Source organism: Saccostrea cucullata, unplaced genomic scaffold, assembly GCF_032062105.1.
Source record: "Saccostrea cucullata isolate Sc308-1 unplaced genomic scaffold, CSIRO_AGI_Scuc_v1 ctg9714, whole genome shotgun sequence".
NCBI lineage: Eukaryota > Metazoa > Mollusca > Bivalvia > Ostreida > Ostreidae > Saccostrea > Saccostrea cuccullata.
Window position 1 is genome coordinate 22,918 of NW_026931643.1, and position 23,362 is coordinate 46,279.

General features: G+C 31.8%; 1 protein-coding gene across 1 annotated transcript; it reads right to left on the reverse strand.

Annotated features, from left to right (window-relative positions):
- LOC134233195 (coiled-coil domain-containing protein 180-like) lies at nt 1-3,809 on the reverse strand. Its single transcript, XM_062715178.1, has 8 exons — nt 3,650-3,809; nt 2,775-2,894; nt 2,596-2,675; nt 2,343-2,431; nt 2,080-2,202; nt 1,635-1,808; nt 586-701; nt 1-46 (listed from the first exon to the last, which is right to left on the reverse strand). The coding sequence occupies exons 1-8, from the start codon at nt 3,796-3,798 to the stop codon at nt 1-3; spliced, it is 897 nt and encodes a 298-aa protein (XP_062571162.1). The 5' UTR covers nt 3,799-3,809.
- Between the last annotated feature and the right edge of the window lie 19,553 nt (nt 3,810-23,362).

A 23,362-nucleotide genomic window follows, 5' to 3' on the forward strand; every position in this document is an offset into this window, starting at 1 on the left:
TCAATTCTTAACAATGTCCATCTGCTCATTGTGAAAAATCTCATACCTGTGGAAAATCACCAAAATTTAATGAACACTTTGTAATCAATAAATTTTAGAAATGACAAGGCCATCCTTAAAAAAAACGTTTGTTTGGAATTGCTGCCCGAAGGGTTTCAGACACAGGGAGGGAGAGAAATTATTTTTTTTTTTAATTTTTGATAAAAATATCAGTAAACAGTACCGGTAAATACATTTTCTGACTAAAAAAAAAAGTATCTACCATCAACAAAGAAACATAATTTTGCATAGATCTGACACTACATTTCAGTGTTTTGTATGGTGCATGTGATAATGGGTAGAATAATTGATTAAATAAAAAAAAAATCTTCCTTCTTTTGGACAATAAAATTTTTTCAGGAGGGGGGCATTTCAATGAGGCGGGAGGCAATTCCAAACAAACAACAATTTTATTTTGGCCTAATCAAAAATGTTTGTATGACTAAGAGGTACATGAAATATTTAGTTTAAAATAAATACATGTGCATATAATGTAAGTGATCATAAAAGCAAAATCTTGTAAAGAGAATTTCTTTGAAAACTTACGCCTCTTTTATTCTGCCCAGCATACTTAAGGCTTTCTCTAAGCTGTCTTTTAGTTGTTTCTCTGTCGCATCTTGCCTCATCCTGTCCATGATGATGTCTAAATGAGCCTCCTTTTCCTGCAAACAAAATCAGGAAGATGAATAATGAACCAATGAACAGAAAGATCCTAAAGCATACTAAGAATGCTCACATCAATAATCTTGACCTCATCACTATTTCCATTAATGGAGTGAGCTACTCAAAGCATTTTGATAGCGAAAAATACAAAATTATTTTTAAAGCAAAGTCATCTGAATCTAAACATATTTTTAAAAAAATATAAGTAAAATCATAAATTTCACTAGAAAAATTAGTGGTTTCAAATGCAGTTCAGAGACCTTGTCCACTCAAGATAAAAAACAACAACCAAGACATCCATGAGGTTAAGCACCTGATCAGAACACAGAAATAAAGCAATAATTCCACTTTTATTCTTTAGCAAAGATAATGCTGCAAAAGAATAGAGATTTTCAAGCTGTCCTTTAATGACAATGACCTTGTACTATATAATCTTGGTTGGCCAGGCTGGTGAAGAGATGAACAGAGAAGATATTCTTGTCTCTTGGTTTTTTTTCACTGGTATCTATTGTAAACTTGTATTCTGACCTTTGAAAAACTTTGTCAATGGCATTTCTGTTCTTTACTTTTAGAATCTTGCAATTGATAACAAAGAAACACGCACGCTAACTCTCGATTCCCGCCTACATTTTGGAACCATTTAATTCAATGTGAATAGCAATTTGGCCATAAAATCTTTGTTTAAAAGTTGTGACACTGGGGGTAAAGATGTTTTAAAAATATTTTCCGTTTTCCATTGATTTCTATAGTGAAAAACACAAGTTTTACCAAAATTTTAGAGTTATCTCTCTTTGTTTTCCCAAGTGGGTAATGTTTTATGAAAATCCATATAAAAATCTATAAAAAATATTAAAAATTCCTCGAATATGTTAACTTTTGAAAATTGACTTGAAGGTAGGCGGGAGAACAATACTATCGTTCGCAGTTCTTACCTGGTTTTGGTTGTCATGCATCTGCCGACATTGCTCCAGTTTTTCCTGCAATGCTCGCTCCTGTTTTGCGAGTCCAATCTCATGAACATCCCAAACATGGGCAGCTCCCTGAGCAAACTTAAACAACATCTTAAGTCTCTCTGTTGTCTCCTTCATGTATTTCTCTAGGTCTTTCTACAAAACAAAACTGGACATTAAATCTTCTATTCTGAATTTCCAAACTTTCTCTACAATGTCAAAATTATCATGTTGCATGGCCCTTAGAATGGCTTCTGATGTAGTTCTTTGGAATTTATGTGACGACAAAATATCACATGTTCATTATTGGTAAGTCAATTCTTATTTCTGTAATACATGTATGGATAAAAAAAAATTAAAATAAAGGTGTTATCTTTCTATTTCACTATTCAACTGCTTTATGATGTCTAAGTACATATGAACTAACCTCCATTGTTTCTAAGTTGTTCTCAAACACCCTCTGTCTCTCTCCCACCAGGGGGAGCATGTTCTGATCCACCACCTGCTGGGCTCGGGGAGGGGCACAAATCCCGTCATCAATCAGAGATTTCTATTAAATCAAAATACCGGTAAACTTGTCATCATAAGTGTTCCTGTGTTACATACATGTAGTTCATGTTAAGACTCTTGTATCTTCCTCAAAGAATGTGACAAAGTGATTTGAAGTCTACTAAGCATCTCAAAACTTACCTTAATGAATTCGATTTTCTCTAAACAATCCTGACAAACTTTCTCATATTCAGCATGAAGTTTGGACAAATGCAGCTGGTTCACAGAATCTGTTAAAAGAAATGCTTATGTAAAATTTTGATTTCACTGGAAGTATCACTGTATGTGGTCTTCCTAAAATAGTGCATTAAATTTGTTTATATCCAATTTTGCTATGATCATTTCAATGAAAATTAAATTTTGATTTTGATGAAGTTGACAACTTGACACTGACCTATTTCCTTGGTGAGATTTTTTATTGTTTTATCCCACTGGTAAACAGCTGTTTTTGTGGAGGCTGGGGGCTTTAGATCACTGAAATATGAAACAAATCATAAATACATGTACCATAAAAATTAAAGATTTTTTTTTACGTCTCTCATGAAATTTTTATTATTATGAAATCGGCCATACCAAAGCTGTGTGATAACTTCTAATCTTCTCTTATTGATCAGTTCTTGTTCAGCTATCATAAAGTTGAAGACTTTTGTCACTCCTGGAGGGGTGATAATCTTTTCTTCTTGCATAAAGTTACTACAAAAGAGAAAAATATAATAGTAATAAGAGCAAAAACTAAAAGTAAAGTTTATCATTGAAGTAATACATCACGAGAATAATTTATTAAACAATGAAACCTGTCTAATCCGACATATCTTGGGAGACGAATTTTGTGTCAGAATAGACTGTGCCGAATTGCAAAGTGTTAAATAATATTAAAATTAGTAAAATGGGAAAGAAATTTTAGGTCAGAATATACAGTGTGACGGATTACACAGGTGTCAGATTAGACAGTTTTCACTGACTTATTTCTGTCATAAAAGTAAAACGTCCCATTCTGGCTGTGGTTGAATAAGAAGTTATTTTGTAGCTCACTAAAATATTGACCAATTTGAGTAAAGCATAGTCAGAAAATAAACTCTGATGCGACCTTTCTATATGTAATTGCTGCTTACAAAATATGTTTTGCTTACTGATGATGACAACTGTTGATTTCAATTGAGATGGAAACAACTATTGTCATTGGCTGAACATGACGTCTTAGCATAGAGGCGTAAATATTCAAGATAAAAACAGTTTACAGATTCAAGCAGCCATGGGTAGGAGAAAGCTATATGCAGACTCCAAACCGTTACTTGAGATGATGGAAATAAGAGAGCCTGATTTTTTTTATTGTGACAAATCAATTTGATGCATTTGTTCAGATCGTATAACAGTTGGACAAGGTGATTTCAAAATACCCCAAACTGTCTTAGTTGGGGGAGAAGGATAGGAAGTATAACATTAGCTACCTGAAGTGCTCGATGGCTAGATCTGTGTTGAGCTGTCTCCAGTCCTCCACGCGTCGCTTCCAGATTGTGTACTGAGCCTTCTCTCTCTCTATATCTGCTGACATTAATCTGACGTACAGGTCAGAATACGCTCTCCTATTACTCAACATTGTCTGGTTCACAAGCTACAATATATATTCAAAAACATTATTTCCAGGTTGAATTCCTCGAATAATTCATACTAGCTACAGGCCTTTCCTCATATGGCTTTTAAAAATTATTTAAAGTTATAGAAAGATAATAATGTTAAGAAGTGATGCATTTTGTGATTTTATCAAGCTCAACTGTGTATATATACAAATCTACTTTCAATTATAGTGTACTTGAAAACTATAAAAAATAAAAGATTTTCTTGATTGTACAGACATTTTCTATAACGTTAGTGGATTTTGTGAAGTTATAATTAGGAAAATAATCATTTAAATTTCTGATGTGCAATGTTCAGATGCACGTGTACTGTATTTATTAGCAGTCCATATCTCTCTTCCCATATCTGAAAAGTCTCACATTCCACTGATATTTTCTTTTTTGTTCCGAATTTTTGGCTTTAAAGAATGACACCTTTACATTAATTCAGTTATTCTCGGTTGAAAAGTACATCTTTACAATTATGTAGTTATGATAAACAAGTATATGGATGATGCGATATATGCAACATATAAATAACTGTCCCACCTGTTTGTTTACGAAGCAATGAAACTCCCCTCCTCAACAAAAGAGGGCACCAAGTGAGATAATCTCAAAACTTGCGTATTCGATCATTTTAGCCCGTATTGATGAAAACAAGCAGTCAAAGTGGGCAGGGGGCAAGAATACAAGAGTTAGTTTGTGTGACACTTGGCTGAGATATCAGACACCAGAACAAAATTTTTAGCCCCTACCACATCTTATGAGATCACAATGTACCTAGTAAGTACTGCATGCAATACCATAAACATGATTATCAGATAAAGGTTAAATGAGAATTTAATGGATATTGACGAAAAACCCCAATACCTACAATGTATACAATGAAATAACCACAGGTACCTGGGTCTTGATTTATAAATATGTATGTACCTTATTGATATGTAAAAAAAATAAATATCGTCAAAGGTCCTAAATCAGTGGGGTTCCTAAATCGGTGGTATTTCCCATTGGGCACGCACGTTTTCTTACCGTGCGAGATCTGACGTCATTGATTTTTGCGTAGTGTTTGTAATCACAGAAGCTTACGACTCTGTGAAAAAAAACCGAAATGCCAGAGAAAAGTGTAAGTAAATGGCTGATATTGTCATATCAACAAAAAATACCATATTTTCTTAATGCTAAAAATATCTGAATGTAATTGACTTCTAAATATAGATTTAAAAGAAATAATTAATCGAAATACATACTGTAGACGCAGCTTACCGTCTGCGCTTTCAAGTCACGTGACTGTCATGTGGCTAGCATAATTGAATAGAAATACAGAGGATGTCCAAAAGTTAGTGTCTGTTATATGTTTTTGATACCGGGGGAATATTTTTATAAATCTTGTTGGTAAATTGTTAGTAAACAAATACATAGAAATTAGTTCAGAAATCTAAAGAAAGCTATTAAAAGTTTATATAATTTCATGTTGGTAAAATAAATAAATACAAAAAAATGAATAAAAAATAAATAAATAAGTTGTTTTTGTAGAGTGGGCTCAGTGTAACTTTGAAAATTGTAACCACTGGATCCACTTGCAGTTTTGCTGCACAACGAAAGTTATAAGATGTGGTGATGAATTTATTTATGTCCCTGTCACAATGATAAATAAAACTTTTATAAAATTCTTATTTATCCCTTTGTTCATGTATACAATTTAATATTCGTTGTTCTTAAATTTATGCCCGTGGTTCGTGTTATTAGGGTGAAAACTTTTGAGAAGTACCATACCACCGATTTAGGTACCTCAACAGTTCTGCTTACGTAAACAACAAGGAAAAAAAGAAATCGCAAGAAAAACAAATTATAGATTTTTTTTTATTAGCTAATATGGAAATAATTTGATTAAATAAAGAGTCCTTCGGAGGTTAGTTACATTTGTTTTATTTTAATCTTTCCCGTCAAGATTATTTTATCGCGTAGTTTGCTAATACCATAGACCTAAAACGAAGGGACTGCCGACTTATGACGTCACAATCACTATCTTCTTGCGCTCGCAGCGCCCTCACCGGGATGTATAGAAACAGACTTCCTGTAATGAAATCAATGTTGTCGCATCACTGATTTCTGCATTCTTTGAGGAAATAACAACAAATTAGGAAAATCAATCACTTATCTAAGCTTTCTTCGACGAAATGATCTCGATTTACTACTTCGGAAGTTATAACTTTACGCTATGGAGTCGATGGAAACGTTTTAACTGCAGACATCAGCTGACTACGACGTGACATCTCTTGAATGCTGTCGATTATATTTTACGGTAGTACATGTTTATCTTCTTAATTATTTTACAAAATAAGGACACAATTTATCTACCAATATTTGAACAACGACCAATTTCAGATCTTCGCTGAATTAATATAAATAATAAATACATTGTGAAGTGCTGTTTACCATAAGTGCTTGAGGACGGGACCCCCTCCCCCTTTCTCGATATAGACCCCTGGGCTTTTTTCTCATAAATAATCCTTCATTGACTTATTTGTGATAAGATCTATACCAAAACTTAGAAAAATGTTCTGAAGCTAACGTTCTTTAGAATCTACCCAAAACTCTATATAAAAATCAACGAGAGTGGGGTAAAATTTTTATAGAAGGTTAGTTTAATCAAATTTTCTGAATTGATAGAATAGATTATATCTCAAATGTGTCATCCGTATATAATTTATGTGAAAAAGTCTAACAGGCCCTGGGGTCTATATTTATGTGAAAAAGTCTAACAGGCCCGGGGGTCTATATTGGGGGAGGGGGGGGGTCCTGTCCTCAAGCACCTGTGCCGTTTAGAGTTTTTAGATCAACAACTTAATAAATTGAGATTAGATGTTCCCGTGAATGATCTACATAATTATGTATTCTTAAAAAGTTGGATATATGTAATTTATGTTATCGTGTTAATTCAGGATTACAACATTGTCAGTGTTGAAAAGATTTTCTAAGAGATTATTTATTCGTTTTAGGTCTATGCTAATACCACCGAAATAGGTTCCTCGAGGATACATATTTGTCATTATAAACCAAGGCCCAAGAACGCAAGAAATTGGCACGTTTTCAACTCATAATACTCACTGTATAATGCAAAATGGAAGATCATAAACATGTTCAGATGATACTTTATCTATTCAGAAAAAATTGATTTAAAAAATCTAAGAAGAAAGGAAATACAAGAATACCAAATTTAGAGGCGAGTCCATCAAGTTGAACAGGTAGCTAAAACAAACCGGAAGCTATATTAAAGCTCAATAAATTCCAGTCCGAGTAGGAATAACCCTACACATTCCGGTATGTATTTTTTCTCTCTCATCCAGACTGAAAGGGGGGTCAAAGGTTTGGACACCACTATCTTTTTATGTTATTGAAATTTTTATGCCTAAAAATCTGAAGAAAAACAATAGATAGATGACAACCATAGGCACTCCCCATTAAATTCAATTTCAATTTCAATTTCTTTATTGATTCACCAAACATGTTGGCATACAACCATGTTACATATAAAAGACAAGTAATAAAATACATACATGCAAGTGTATGGATCAGTGAAGTCAGGGCCGGAACTAGGGGTAAAAGATAGAGGAGGCGGGGGTTTGGGGGCCGCCGATTAAGGCCGCCAAAGATCGGGGATGCGGGGGGCAAAGCCCCCCTCAAAAAAATTGCTTCAAACGGCTCAATATTGGACCATTTCCTTGATTTTGAGAATGCTTACCACTTTATGTCTCCATTATGGCATATAAGTGAAAAATTCTTGAGCGGGACGTAAAACAATCAATAACAAACCAACTAACGTTAACTCACAATACTCATCTGATGCATCAATTGAATTTTAACTTCTGAATATAAATATAAACAATTATAAATACGAAACTGACTTTTCCCAAGAAAAAGATAAAATTATTGAAGTCAATAGGGGTATCTGGGAAGATCGTACCCGTCGATTCATTCTGAATAGTTTTCACTGTACTAAATGCAGTTCTAAAATGATCGATCGTCGTAGTTCGAATTTCGCTATGAGACATGGGGACTGGTCCTTCGGATGAGACCGCATAAAGTTAACCGAAGCCCTGTGTCACAGCTGTGGCACGATAAAGATTCCTCTCTGCTCAAAGGCTCTGAACGCCTAGCATAGGTAATGACGACACTCACTGGATAGCTGAAAAATTGCTCAGGTGGCTATAATCAAACAAATAAATGATCAATTTTGATCCAGCTGCTTGTGTTGTGTTTCTTATTTCCAAAAAAATAAAAAAAAAAATGAAAATCTAGAGGAGGCAATTGCCTCCGTTGCCTCAATGGTAGTTACGGCCCTGGAAGTCAACAATGCAGAGTATAACAACTTGAAGATTAAACATAATCATTATGCAAGTAGTATAGTATGGACAGTGATGAGCTAATAAATGCATTAAATAGATATATTATAATTGTGCTTTATTTTTGGAATGCAATTCAAAACATTCATATAAAAATTCACACAGCCTTCTAGAATGAACTGCATTGTCAGGATTACATAACACTTTACAATGATTTTCTTTCAATATGTTATCGTTTAAATTACAGATGTTCAAAGAACAGTACTTTTTTTCGCAAATCTATGTATAAGGGACAGTCATATATGAATTGTATTTCACTTTCTACAACAGTTTTACAATAGTGACAAAAACGCGATTCTTTTGGGATACAAGGCTTTGAATATCTGCCTACTTCAATTTCCAAAGGATGTGCAGAAATTCTCAGTTTTGTTAATTTAGAACGTATAGCTTTATTTATTGGATATTTTAAGTAGTCTTGTAATTCATAATTCTTTCTAATTTGACTGAAAAATAATAATTTACCACATTTGGAGAATTCAATGTTCTGGAGTTGCAAATTAACATTTTTTATGTAAAAATTCTTCAAGCAGCTGCTGAATGTGTTATCAGTTATATCTAATGATGGAAGGTTAAGTTTCTTTTTTAATTTATCAATCTGACTTTGCCAATTATCCTTTACACCATTACTATATAAATTGTCATCTTCTAAGGAAGCAGCAATAAGAATTTGATTTCTAGTGCTATTTTTATTCTTAACATTTTTTAGTCTCTTATAGTATTTAAACATTGATATGATAGCTTTGCAACAAATAGGGACTGTTCCTAGCTCATATTTAATGGCTAAATTTGAAGCTTTTCTCTGTTCTCTGTACACCCAAAATATTTAATCTAAAGTCTGAAATCCATATTTAGAACTATACAAAATGATAGGTTGGAATAAGTGAAGTATATAATTTTAAAAGAGTTTTTTTCATAAGTTATTATGAAAAGGTAAAGAGCGTTTCATTGCATAAAAAAAGCTTTTCTTTGCACGGTGAGCTAGTTGTTCAGCTGCATACTTAAGCTTACCATTATAAGTAAAAATAATTCCTAGATATTTATATTCATGTTCAAGATGAACTATTAAATGGTTATAATAAAAACAATATTGAGTTGTGTCAATTTTCTTATTTGAGAAAATCATTGCTTTAGTTTTATCAGAGTTAACAGTCAATTTTGATTTTAGGCAATATTGAGAGACAGTCTAATGAGTTTTGGAGACCTTCTTTTGTAGTAGAGAGGAGAATTCGGTCATCTGCAAAGAATAAATGTCCAACTTCAATATTTTGTAATTCAGGAGGACTTGTGTTATAATTAATTAAGTGTAAGTAGAAGTCATCAATAAATATATTAAAAAGAATAGGGGAAAGATTATCTCCTTGTTTAACCCACGTGTTATAAAATGTTCACTATAGTAAGATTCATCTTTACAACAATATTTAGTATTTGAGTACATATTATTTATAATATTGTAAAATTTCCCACCTATGCCCTTTTGGTATAGTTTGTGTAACATTAAAATTGAATGACTGTTTCAAAGGCTTTAGTAAAATCCACAAAACATGCATAAATGTTTTGTTTCTTCCATTTCAAATATTTATTTATAAGGGTTTTTAAGATAAATATATTATCTGTGGTACGGTGGTTTCTTCTGAATCCAAATTGATAATTACTCAGTAAGTCATTTGTTTCCAAGTATGAATTTAGGCGGCATTGTAAAAGTCCATTAAAGAGTTTTCCCATACAGCTTGTAACACTAATCCTCTATAGTTCGATGGGTTACATGGGTCACCAGTTTATGATGAAGTTCTGTACCAAATTCCAGGCTTGGTATTTAAGTAAGAAGAAACTTATTAAAGAGCTTTGTCAATATATTTAGAAGTGTACTTGAGCCACTTTTAATAAACTCGTTGAGAATTAGATCTTGTCCATAACAGTACTAGAACTGTAGCCAGGGCTACAAATCCTAGCTGCAATGGTATAGCCGTATCAATTTTTAAAAATTTTATGCCCCCCCCTCCAAAAAATGGAGAGGGCTACCTTATTGCAGCTATACAGATCCAAGCATTGTACATGTAATAACCTTTGATTTATGCCACCGTTTTTTGGTCGCTTACTTTGGCTATAATTCCTTTTTGGGTATTATTTCTTCTTATGTTCGTTATGATTTTCATGTTGCCCCATACTTTGGCAATAAAGGTACAGATCAAAATTTGTCCGATAATGTTTGAAGACTTAAAATATTTACATGTATTAATTTACAAAGGACAAAGGAAGAAAAATTAGCATTAGGCTGAAAATGAAGAAAACTCTAGGTATTGTGGTGGTCACGGTCACCCTAGTTTGATTGCTGGTGGCCAGATAGCTCAGTTGGTAGAGCACCTGACCAGAGTTTCAGAGGGCCCGGGTTCGAATCTTGCATGTAGTCCATACAGTTGGTGCTGTGCCATGCCTGGAACTGACAGGTGAGAGGCCTGCCAGGGGTGAGCCTGGGTTGGGGTCTTTGGAGGGCCAAAGCCCTTGGAGGAGGAATGTGGGAGGTGGGGTCAGGATTTTTGAATCGCCAGTGACCAGATAGCTCAGTTGGTAGAGCATCTAAACAGAGTTCAGGAGCCGGGTTCGAAACACGGTCTTGTCCACTGCATTTCTCCTACTTAGTTACATTCTTTTCTAAAGGTCTTTAAAAACCTCATGATGGTACATGTATTTATATTATCCACTCTGTTTTTAACATGTTTGTAAAATTATATATATTATGAATTTCAGGAGAAATTGCTTGAGCTTTGTTGCAATGTCCTTGAGAAGCTTCTTGATGCATCAGGACCAGCTGTGGTTGTTGGGAAGACTACAGGGAAGAAATACTGAAAGGACTTAGTCATCAGCAAGTCATGGTCAAATGTATTGTTTAAAACAGGTGATACATCCAATTTCCTAAGAATCCTTTGATTTTCTGCTCTTTATTAGCTAAAAGAAACTTGGTTATTTCAAAATAATTACAGATGTCATGCAGGAGTCTTGTTATGACAATATTCACTTTGTCCTGATAAAATCTAGTAATATCTGATCCAACATGATACCATACATACGTAAAATCCCTAAAACTATTTTTGTGTCCTTCATGTGTACACATTATTTGAAATCAAGCCCTAGATTATGATAAAATCAGATGTTTAAAAGTTAAGCTCAATATGAAGCATGTCAATTATCGGTATACTTTTAATGTTGTAGATGTTCAGTGCTTCTGAAGAAGTGTGACATCAATTGTTCCCTCACAAGGAAGTGTTCAGAGCTGTCAGTTTGATTTCAGATGACCTCCAAGTGGCAAACATTGCTACCAAAGTTCTTATCAATTTAGGTACAGATTCATAACATATGCTTTTAAACATGTCTTTTGAGAGTTCTTTTGGTGTAGTTTTTAGACATTTATCCATTGTTTTACGGTATATGGTATAATTCAGGCAGGACTCCTCAGGGACTAGCAGTTTTATTCAGTAACCAGATGATCCACACACTGGAGCAGGTTCTTAATACTTATAATGAAGAAAAGATTGTCTTAATAGAAATTTCTTCGACACCATGTCTTACGTTTTCACAAAGCATTCAACACATTTGATTATTGTATTGTATGTATTATAAGGTATTGTAAATCGACTATACATATATAACTATATATTTATACCCGCCTGAAAAGCGGAGTATATAGTAATCGGGATGTCCGTCCGTCTGTCTTTACGCTTTGGGGTGCCATTGTGTCTTATTTTACTTTTTGGTCCGACTCATATTTTGGGTTTACCGTAGCAAAACAGGGACACTGCCATTATATTCATATGGGAGGCGGGAGATCCATCAAAACGTCTCCTTGGAAGAAAAGAATTCCCCAAAAATATTTGTTTTTGAAAAAAAATATCGGTCTCAAAAACAGTCATCCTCTTTCTGTTTTTTTTTTTCTACATTTAACATAAAGAAAAAATAATTAACCTTAAAACCAGATAGGTTTTTTATCATGTTCGAAGAGTTCATTTCTTATTTACTCCTCGTCCACAAGCGTGGATTTCGAACGGATCGGACAGAGGGTTCAGAACCTCCGAATTTGCAGATTAATTAACATTTAATGTAAGAGTTAGGGGCAAGGTAATTATTCTTCTAGGTAATGTGTATCTGAGACAAGTGAAGTCCCTTAAAATCAAAGACGAAACCCGCGGATAGGGGTCTCATATAGACAAATTTTTTAATTGGAAAATTATTATTACTTTTAGTATATGGATATAAGAAGGTCATAATTAAACAGTTAAGTTCAAGAAATGATTTATTTCTAAAAATACTTTTTTTTCTCAGACAAACATTGATGCAGAAGACATCTTTATTTTTCATGATTTTGTCTAAAAGAGTATATTTTACATACTATAACATAATCTGAGCGAATATAAAGCACATGTAAAAGAACAATATACATATTTTTGATTTCCTGCATAACTTAAACTCTAATGAAAAATAAAGACTAAAGTGTCACTTAATTTCTAAGAGAGAGGCCACGCAAGCAGAGACTTTCTGTAAGAATACTTTGTAGTCATTCTCTCTCTCTCTCCCCTCTCTCTCTCTCTCTCTCTCTCTCTGCATACTTGTAAAACGGTACATTAAATTTAAGCTGCAGATAGTAAAGAATTTTTGTCTATAACTGACTGTACCTAGAGTCTAGTATTTCGAAATTATTTCATGAACCTTTGTGCCATTTTATAGTCAATTAAAATTATAATAAATCATTTGACAAAAATTTAATAGACTTAGAAAGGATTATCTTACATGTGCATTAGAAGTAAACGTGTAAAACTTATTTCTTGACTCAAAATGTGTACATATGTAAGCTGCATTTTTTATCATACATTTTTGTAGCTTTCAATTAAGTATACATATCTTATGAAAATAATGTTTTAAAATCGTATTCTGCCTCAAACATATTAGTATTTTATCAGTAGAGTAAGTAATTATCGAATCATGAAATGATTATCAAAGGCGAAGTCATTAACCTGTATCAATTTCGGGAGAGGGGGGGGGGGGCTGTATATAATTAAAATTCCAAAATAAACAGTTTAGCTTTTAATAAAATTCTGAAATACATGTACGATCCTTTATTAACTTTCAATTTATAAGACTTTTGTTTTTGAAAAATTGTAAAAACCTAAAATCGATTTCTTATATGGTACATGTCTCCTACATGACCCTATAAATCCATGCATGTTTCAATCAGTGCAAGTATTTATTATTCTATAATTTGTGTTATTCTATTCGTTTACGTGCTAGAATGATATACATGTTTGTACGCAGTGGACAATGTTTATATTTTTGCGCCTGCGCAATGCAACGTTGTCAAGGACTTAGTCCTGCGACTAAGCGTATCGTTTACGACTAGACTTACGCCACTTGGTGAAACGCAAATTACGCCTGACTAAATTTTGGCGTAAGTCCCGGAAGTACACCAAGTTAAGGCTGAAATCTACGACCTTTGTTGAAACGGGCCACAGGTTATTAAGAAATAATTTACTTTCCCTTTTTGGGTAATCAACCAATGAGAGACTAGAATACAAACAAAATTAAATTAAAAATAAATGTTATGACGTTATATCGAAAAAGATTTTACAATAGGTAAATAAATTACAAATTTAATCAAGCTACCTTTCCTTTATGCTATATTGCAGAAATTTCCAAAAATACCTTTTTCAGATGAGAATTTTTCTAGGGAAATTTCACATACATGTATTCCAAATTTGTCTTGTTTTTGTTTGAATGGATCGCCGAAAAATGACAATGTTGTATGAAAAAAGACATGCCAAAAGAAAAGGATGATAAAGTATTGTTTATCTTTAAAAACAGTAAATTTTAACTATTGAAAGAAAATTATTTTACATTTAAGGTCTGAAACTTTGAAAATTTTGCGGTTGGAAGTATCTTTCATAATGTCAGATTTCTAAAGTAACCCTGAAGTAATATCAGCTTTTTAACTTTGAAAGCAGATGAACAGAAGAAAAATACTGTTATCATCTTGCGTTTTAGAGTTACATTAATGCACAGAACATAAAAAAATTACATTAGCTGCAACTTTTTGTATCTAAGCAAGGCAAAGGACTGTTAAAAAAGAACGGATACATGTATAAAGAAAACTGCATTTGACAAGAAACCATGAAAAACCATTTAGGAGCTGTCATAATTTATCACCCAAGAGCAAATTAAAATACTACCAATTATTAAGTGCAAATTATGTTCTAAGTTAGTGGTTTAAAATCAAATCTAATCAAATCAATTAGTTATTAATCACTTTTAAGTATGTTTTGTTGCCTCGTTACTCAATTTTAAACTAAAACAATGAGACGTTAATTTGTGCGCAAAAAACACGTGAGTTTAAAAGTGTGTTGAGCTGTATATTAAACGACACTCGTATATATAGCTACAATTGTTATGAATTCTATACTTATTGTACTCAATGGAAACTTAATGTGAACGTTGATAAGACAAAAGTCATGGTTTTCTCCAAAGGGGCAATGTTAAAGAGGAAATTTTATTACAATACCCAAAATATTGAAAATGTAAAAGAATTTAAATATCTAGGAATTGTATTATCAAGAACAGGTTCATACTGTAAAGCGAAGAAACATCTTTGTGAGCAAGCACAGAAAGCAATGTACGGGGTGATAAGAAAAATTAGACAATTTAATTTACCGATCGAATGTCAGCTTGACTTGTTTGATAAAGTAGTCACACCCATCTTACTCTACGGATGTGAAATATGGGGCTATGAAAATATGGAAATAATTGAACGTGTTCATTTAAAATTCTTAAAAACTATATTTAATTTGAAAAGTTCTACACCAAATTACATGATTTACGGAGAAACTGGAAGATTCCCTTTGTACATCAATGTTTTTACGAGAATGATTACTTACTGGTCAAAGATGTTTACATGTGCAGAAGATAAAATTGTCAATATTGTGTACAAGTATATGTATAACCAATTAAGTAACGATGGTATTAAATGTCAATGGATTGAATGTATTCAAAAAATTCTAAATAATTGTGGACTTTCATTTATATGGAATGAGCAAGGTGTTGTCAATGCTAAATGGCTAAGTGCTATTGTAAATCAGAATTTAAAAGACCAGTTCATTCAAAAATGGTCAAATGACATAAATAGTTCTTCCAAAGGCCAGATTTACAGAATTTTTAAAACCAATTTCGGATTTGAAAGCTACATTAAAAATTTACGCCCAAAACAAAGAAAGCTATTGATGAAAATGCGTACCTCAAATCATCATCTACCTGTCGAAACAGGGAGGTGGTGTGGCACCCCATTAAATGATAGAGTATGTTTAGTTTGTAACAATGGAAAGATAGGCGATGAATACCACTACATTTTAGAGTGTACAGCTTTTTCAGAGATAAGAAAAAAATTTTTACACAAAAGTTACTGCACCAGACCAAATGTTGTCAAGTTTTATGAACTCATGGCCAATTCAAATATACAATCTTTACAAAAACTATGTACATTTATTTCAAAACTATTTGAGACTGTCTGTCCTTCTTAGCTGTCCTCCTGGTATTTTCTTTTTGCATATACTTTATTATTACATGTACTATATGTACATCCTATCTACATGCAGTTGTAAAACATTTATTTACGTATATATATTTATATTAATTATTTATATGTGTGTATATTTATACTAATGTACCTCTGACGGCATTATAGACATTGTATAATACTTTATGTTCCTCATGTACCATGCTGTATGGTTTGAGCGAATAAACTGATTCTGATTCTGATTCTGTTATTGCAATTGCTTTTTTCTGGTACACAGGGTTTCTGTATTAAAATCCTTTCTTTGTTTTTAAGAATTTTCTTTGTAAATATAATGTTATGATATCATTAATTGATTAAGAATCTTTTATTTACTCTTGTAGGTTTGCTTCACTGGAATTCGCATTGTTAGCACGAAAATGCGTTATGTCTTTGGATGTTATGAAGAACGCGTAAGTTGCGTTTTACGATTACCTACGAAATAACATTATAATTGAAATAATTAGAATATGGAATTTGAATGTTTTCAATTAATTTGTTTTAGTCTATAGTATAGAAAATTTCGTTAAAATTCTCAATAAATATGAAAAGAAACTACAGCTGTATATCTTTGAAATTTACAAATTTGCATTATAAATTGAAGTGCTTAGAAAGACAATCCCATGTTAAAATGAACAAATTCAAAGTTACATCATAAGAGCTCGTTGAACTTCCTGAATTAAATCAGTCTGAGATTTATCGACAATTGATCTGTAAAAGGGGGTTATGTGGATTAAGAATCATAAACCATTAAACCCCCTGCTCACTCATGAAATGTTTCTTTAACATTTATGATTTTTAATCATAATGTATTTTATAAGTAAAATAAAAAACAATAACATAGCTTGCGTGGAAGTGGACAGAAAAGACACTTCAACTTGACAAACTTATAAAGGAATGATATAATTTACGTCATTACGAGTAATCTCTCTGTTCAGAGTATAAATGAACCTTAAGTAATTAAGACAAATTAAGATATTAGCATCTAACTATTCTGAATGTTTTTTAATATATTCATACATGGTATAATCCAGGATTTGATTTGGAATTTTCTCATCTTTATTCTTTAACAATAATTTTGTTTTGAAAACAGTTTTAATCTTTTCAAAAAATGACAGGATAACAATATATACCTTTCTCTACATTCAATGATAAACGGCAATCCAAAAAATATTGTTTATTTAAACAAAACAATCAGTCGATACTGGTAGATGGTTTAACATCCTTAGAGAAAACAGAATTTGTAAATTATGCAACAGCAATGATATTGGTGAATGAATTTCATTACTTACTTAAATGCACTGATGTGTCTATAAAGAACTCAAGAGTCATGTGTTTGTCAAAATATTTTTATTTGAATCCAAATATTTTGAAATTTGAAATGCTTTTTAATGTAACCAATACTAATCAACTCTGCAAGATTTTTAAATTGTTAGATATTATTATGGTCCAAGTAATACTAGCTTACAAGCGTGATACTGTTTTTGTTTATAAATTATGTTAAACAAGTGACAAGTTATTGATTTAACTGTTTAAAAAATTGAACTAGTATATAATTAACACCTCTAAACTATTGATTATGATTGAAAAAAACTTACCAATTCAGTTTTGTTCACGGTCGTGAAAACTGCATGCCATACATTGTGTTCAATCATTGCAAGTTTTTGTAATTTCTTCTCGTTATTAAGCTTGCAACTGATCTACAAAATTTATTTTCCTACTTTAAATAAAATAAAGATGTCACAAACTGAGTTGTTTTATCTCTCTTTTTAGGAGTGTTATGCAATGTTAGCCAATGAAATAAACATAATATACTACAGTAAAACTCGGTTATAACGAAGTCACAAGGACCTGTGAAATTACTTCGCTATATCCGTAATTCGTTATAACCGTATAAGAAATTCATTAAATTTATATAACTGGGGATCCAAGACGACTTCGCTAAATCCGTAAATTCGCAATATCCGTGTTCGTACTAACCGAGTTTTGCTGTACAACGACCTGGTAGAGTTATTCACGGTGATCAAGGCATGCCAATCTGTGATGCTTGTTGTAAAGGAAACAAATGTAACCTCGCAGACTGTTTCCAACTCAGAGCAAGTAAGGACCAATTTTTTTAATCTTTTGATAACAAACGTTCAAATATTTTTTTATAATCTCTTGAGAAGTGCTGTCATACATTATATAAATGTCAGACATCAGTAGGATCATAACATTGCTCCTGGGATGACTCTGAATAACTTATATAAGTCTGTGGGTGGTGGTAATATTCGACAAAGAAAGCATATTTTATATCATAACAATATTTTGTCCTCGGGAATATCACTACATTCTTATTACATGTAAAAAGTGATACTTTTCTTTGATATATAGTTCTTAGAAATTCTCTGCAAAACAAAAAAGTTCCATTTTTTATCAAATCAAAAAATGTATTCTCAATCAAAAGTAATCTTACTTAGTATTTTGTTTTATAATATTATTTATACTTTTATTCTATTATCCTTTATTTCTATATTTATTTCTTTTCCCTAATAAATCATGATTTCATTTTAACAGATATGAACATCTCGGACTTCAGCAATGGAACAATTACAGGTTAAAGGGAGAGAAAAAAATCTTCAGTACTATATAATAAATAAAACTATCACCTGTCGTTGTGTGTTTCATCATAGCTGTATTACATGTACATTACATCTGTTACATATCATTCTGCTGTTTGTAGTGGTAAAGATGATAAGTAAAGGTATGACCAATTAAGTTTTTATTTTATTCAATGCACTTGATTTACATGTTTTATTATGATTAAAATGTATCTTTTAATACATGAATTAATATTAAGGTCAACCAAATGTCTTAAGAGATTTTCCACATTTGGTAATTAATCGCCATTAAGCCTTGAGCAAGAATTTGAATGAGGAGTTTTATAAAATTCCAAACATGAAGTTCTCTTGCACTAAAGACTATGTATGAAAAATACAAAAAAAAAAGGGTTGGCATGTTGATTACGTACGATGCAGACTTTGTAAAAGAATTTATCATTATTATAAAAGTATGTATGTACGATGTATGAGTCTTTTTTCATCACAATTTCTTCAATCTCATCGCCCGTGTGGCGCAGTGGTTAGAGCGTCTGTTCTATCTAGAGTGGCAAAGTAAGAAGTTGATCAATTAACAATCAATCAATCAAATCAATCAATCAGTTTCTTCAATCTCCATTCGAAAATGAGAATGAGGACGTCCACTTTTTGACTGACTTTATACATACAAATAATCAGTGCATGTTTGTCTTTTGTTCTCCTTTAACAGTAGTTGTATATTTGCATAAGAAATGTTGTGTTCAAAGAAAATTATTGGACAAACATGCGCTAACGGGTTCAAAGAGAAAATAAACTGTTTATTCTTAATCTCGCTCTCTCTGTTGTAACCAAGGGCTATGACACGTTGAATATTAAAATTCACCAGATAATATCTTTCGACAAGTAAATATGTTGAATACTAAATTCTGTCACGCGACTTACTAGTAGTATGTTTTGTGCTAACTAGGACATTGTGCGATATAGCACGTTAATAGTCATGCTACCATCGATTTAAAGTATCCTTTACTAACATAGATAGGCTCATACGTTTTGAAACTTTGTAAATAATGTACTTGTACCATAAAGAATGAAATAGCGGATGATAAATAGTGATCTCCTTTGCTTTTAAATCATGTAATTGTTATTCGTCAAGTCTAATTTTAGATCTATTCTTACGGTTTTCATTGTCTCATACCTACATAATGTTCAATCAAGGGTAGGTAAGTGTCAATTCTCTGTTTTTGGAAAACTTTAGGGACGAAAACATGAAATAAATTATTGCAGTATGGGTAATTTTAAGATTTCAATCGGACGCTTAATTGGCAGACTTCTGTAGTTAAAGTATAGAAGAGAAATTGCTCTTTATTGTATGTAATACATGAACATAATGTACATGTACTTCAAAAATGCAAATTTTTATTACAAGGAAAGTGTTATCTTAATTTGTGCCCGAACAAATGACATTTGAAAGTGCACGGAGCTGTGTTAATACACTTAATATTTTATTTTATAAAAGTGGAACTACAAAATTTTATTCTATTCTTTTCATGTGTTTGCCTCCAACAAAATAACTTTCAAAATTATTCTACACAGAGGTACTTAATTTGAAGTTGATATTAACAAGATGATGGAAGTCCCCTTTATGCATGTATATCCATATCTTCCAAATAACTGTTTCATTATATTATTAACTATTGTTAGCGAATATAAACCAGAATTTGGTCGTACTTATGGTGTTTTATTAGAATTGTATGGCCTCTGTTTCTAGAGATGTTTTATACTGTCTTCACTTATTTGTGTTGTGTACAGATATCTGTGCGATTGAGCAATGCTCGTTGTAATCACATTTTGTTTTATAATGCTTCTCTATAAGTTGAACTGTTTACTGTTATTAGGCAGAATTTGAGACCGAATTATTCAAAAACTTTCATATGAGATTAAGAAAAATACATATGTGCCCTTCATCTCGACATTCTGATATTTCACACCATTTAATCAATTCGTAATTTCTTCCGTTCATATGCCAACTCGTTACATTCCAGTGAATTCAAAAAGACAACAAAACAGTCTGCCTCGTACAGTTTATATTTTCATGTTTATCTACTAAAGACGATGAGGGATAGCTAAACACTAATTTGTATTTATGTACAATTGCCAATGCCAATTTATTTTGACATAATAACCAATTTATGGAACTTCTCGTTCTACGAGATCACTTTCATGAGCGTCAACTTTCCCGTTTAAATAAAGTTATATCATCTTTACGAATTTTACCGTTTTTTATTCAAGAGCATACTTAAATACAATGGACTTTAAAAAGTCAGGCAGTCTACAGACATCTAAGTTGATGTTAAAGGGATTTTATCAACCTTGTAAAAAGTCAATATATCGTTAATTATATAGTCGTTATGATAATACTCTTATCAAAAAATCATAATTAAGGCTGTGTTTTTGCTGACGCGTTTCATTTCAATTTTAAGGCCATTGTAACAGTTATTCGCATAAGATAAATATTCAAACTTGAACTCTGCTGACATTTGATGTCAATTGCATAATAATACAGTGTCTTAAATTTGTAACGAAAGATAAGCATTGGTCTTAAAATCAAATGTTAGGAAATATGATGACGAGTAAGTATTGATAAATTACAGAAATCAGTTTCGTTTTCTGGCCTGATTATTTAGGTGAATTTATTAACCAAAGAATTCGTAACTAAAAAAGATGAGTTTTCAGTTTAGGACAGTTAAGATAGAATTGATTATAAGTTAAATTATTCAACATTTAGGATCGTTTCATGTAAGGGTCATAAACCCTCTGCTCATGCATATAAAGTGTTGCTTGAACCTTAATAATTTTCCAAAAGAAATGTATTTTATGAGTAGAATACAAACAATTATAGCATAGCTTGCGGGGCAAAATTGGACAAAAAAAGATACATAAACTTAGCAAATCTATAAATGAATAATAGACATTTATGTCATTTAGAGTTATCTCTCTTATCAGGGTATCAATGAACCTTAAGTTGAAAGCTGCATACAGATTCCATTTTTGATATTAAAAAACATATATGTTTCTTAAACAATTTACGGGTCTAAAAAAATCAATTTTTTAAAAGATGTAATCAAATTTTTAAGAAATCACAAAATGATTTTAAACAAAAAAAAAATCTTTGGCAATGCTGAATGAATTAAATCCTTTTATGCTTTAATAAAATTCAACTAGAATGGGAAGAGCAAGACTTACAGATTGTCTTTGCAACCAGCTTAGTGAATTCCAACAAACGGTGATTTTTCAAGAGGGCCAACCACTATTTTAACACTTGCTTTGAGAATTACTAGTTTAAAGGACCTAGTGACAATAGTCAAAGCTTCAACACCCTAGGCAGGTTGTCTTTATAATTCAGTATTCATTTGATAGCATTAAAATAGAATTTGAGTTTATGGTCAACATTCTAAGATACAATTCTCAAATAGTTTTGAAAATTAATCGAATCAAAATAACAACAGAAGGAAAAAAAAGGCATGTAAATTGTGGTGTCCCTAAGTTCTGTAATTATCTTTTATTTTTACGAATGCATACAAGCTATTCGTAAAATCAAATACTGTGTTCAATAACACACCCTTGTACACTGATATACAATCACTGGTATTATAAAGTTCAATGTATTCATACGCAGTTTGTTTGTAATTTATAAAGACTAGTTAGGCCAAAAAAAATATGTGTGTTTCCGGTAACATGTCCCTCAAAATTAGGGTAGGTAGGTAGGCAATTACTTTTTTTTACTTTTACTTTTTATTTTAACTGAGCATTATATTTGACTGTTTTTAGGTAAACTGTATATAATATTAAATATTAACAAGTAATATTTTGTTTTCTAGAAGTAGATAGCAGAACCAATTGCAAGAAATTGATTTACAGAAAAAGACATTTGAATTTTAATCACAATTTAGTAATGAAATTTGTCACATTTAACAAAAAAGGTAAAATAAAGAATTCAAGATTGTTTTTCAGGCCTACTTCTACCTCGACCTCATTATCATTAAATGTAAAGACATAGTTAATATCCATTTCTTTCACGGACAATAATGTCAGAGTTAAACCGCCGACGTTGAATGTAATGCCAATCGACATTATATCCTTAAAAGAGACGAACGTCGATCCTTTGTTAGCTTCAAAATTATGACTATCTCCATATAAATTTCCCACAGTTCAGTACCAAGGAAAGTTATATATTGCAGTAATTTCGTATAAGTCCGGACATTTCTTGGGCTTAAACCCAATGACAACATATGGTGGACTTGGAGTTGAGTGATGCACATATAAAATAAGTGATGCAATACATCTGGGGCCACAATTTGACACACTAGCAATATCCATGGAGTGTTTGCCTAGTGGCTGCCCCTTACAGCGTTTTAAATGAATTGGAGTGCATTTTAAAACTGAACTAATCATGCTAATAGGGGTCAAAATATTTCTTTTATGCTATGTATTATAAATCATTGTATTCGTAATAAATTAAATTTTTCTCATCTATTTACAGAATTTTTATTGTAATTTTCTATAAATGAATAATTCAGGTGAAGACAGGTGCATGTAAATCGCAAAATAAATATTTTAAACAAATATGCCAAAATTGTCTTTAAAAACTATGAAATTTATGTGTGATGATATAATTAATGGTTCAATTATTATTTATTATCCATTTTATAAGTTTGATTCCTCAGAAAGCAATAATTGTAGTGATACTACAATGTCAATCTCGCCAACAAATTTTCAAACTTGCGTGATAAAACTTGGATTTCTAAACGTTTTTGAATATTTTAATGATCAAATTCTATTAAAATAATTATTTTCTACACCTTTACATTCATAAATATGTGTAAAATGGAAGGTATGTTCTGAATTTGTGAGAAACAGGTAACGAAATCGGCACTGCGCGGTCCCGAATTTCACAAAGTTTTCGTATCTTATATTGAAGTAT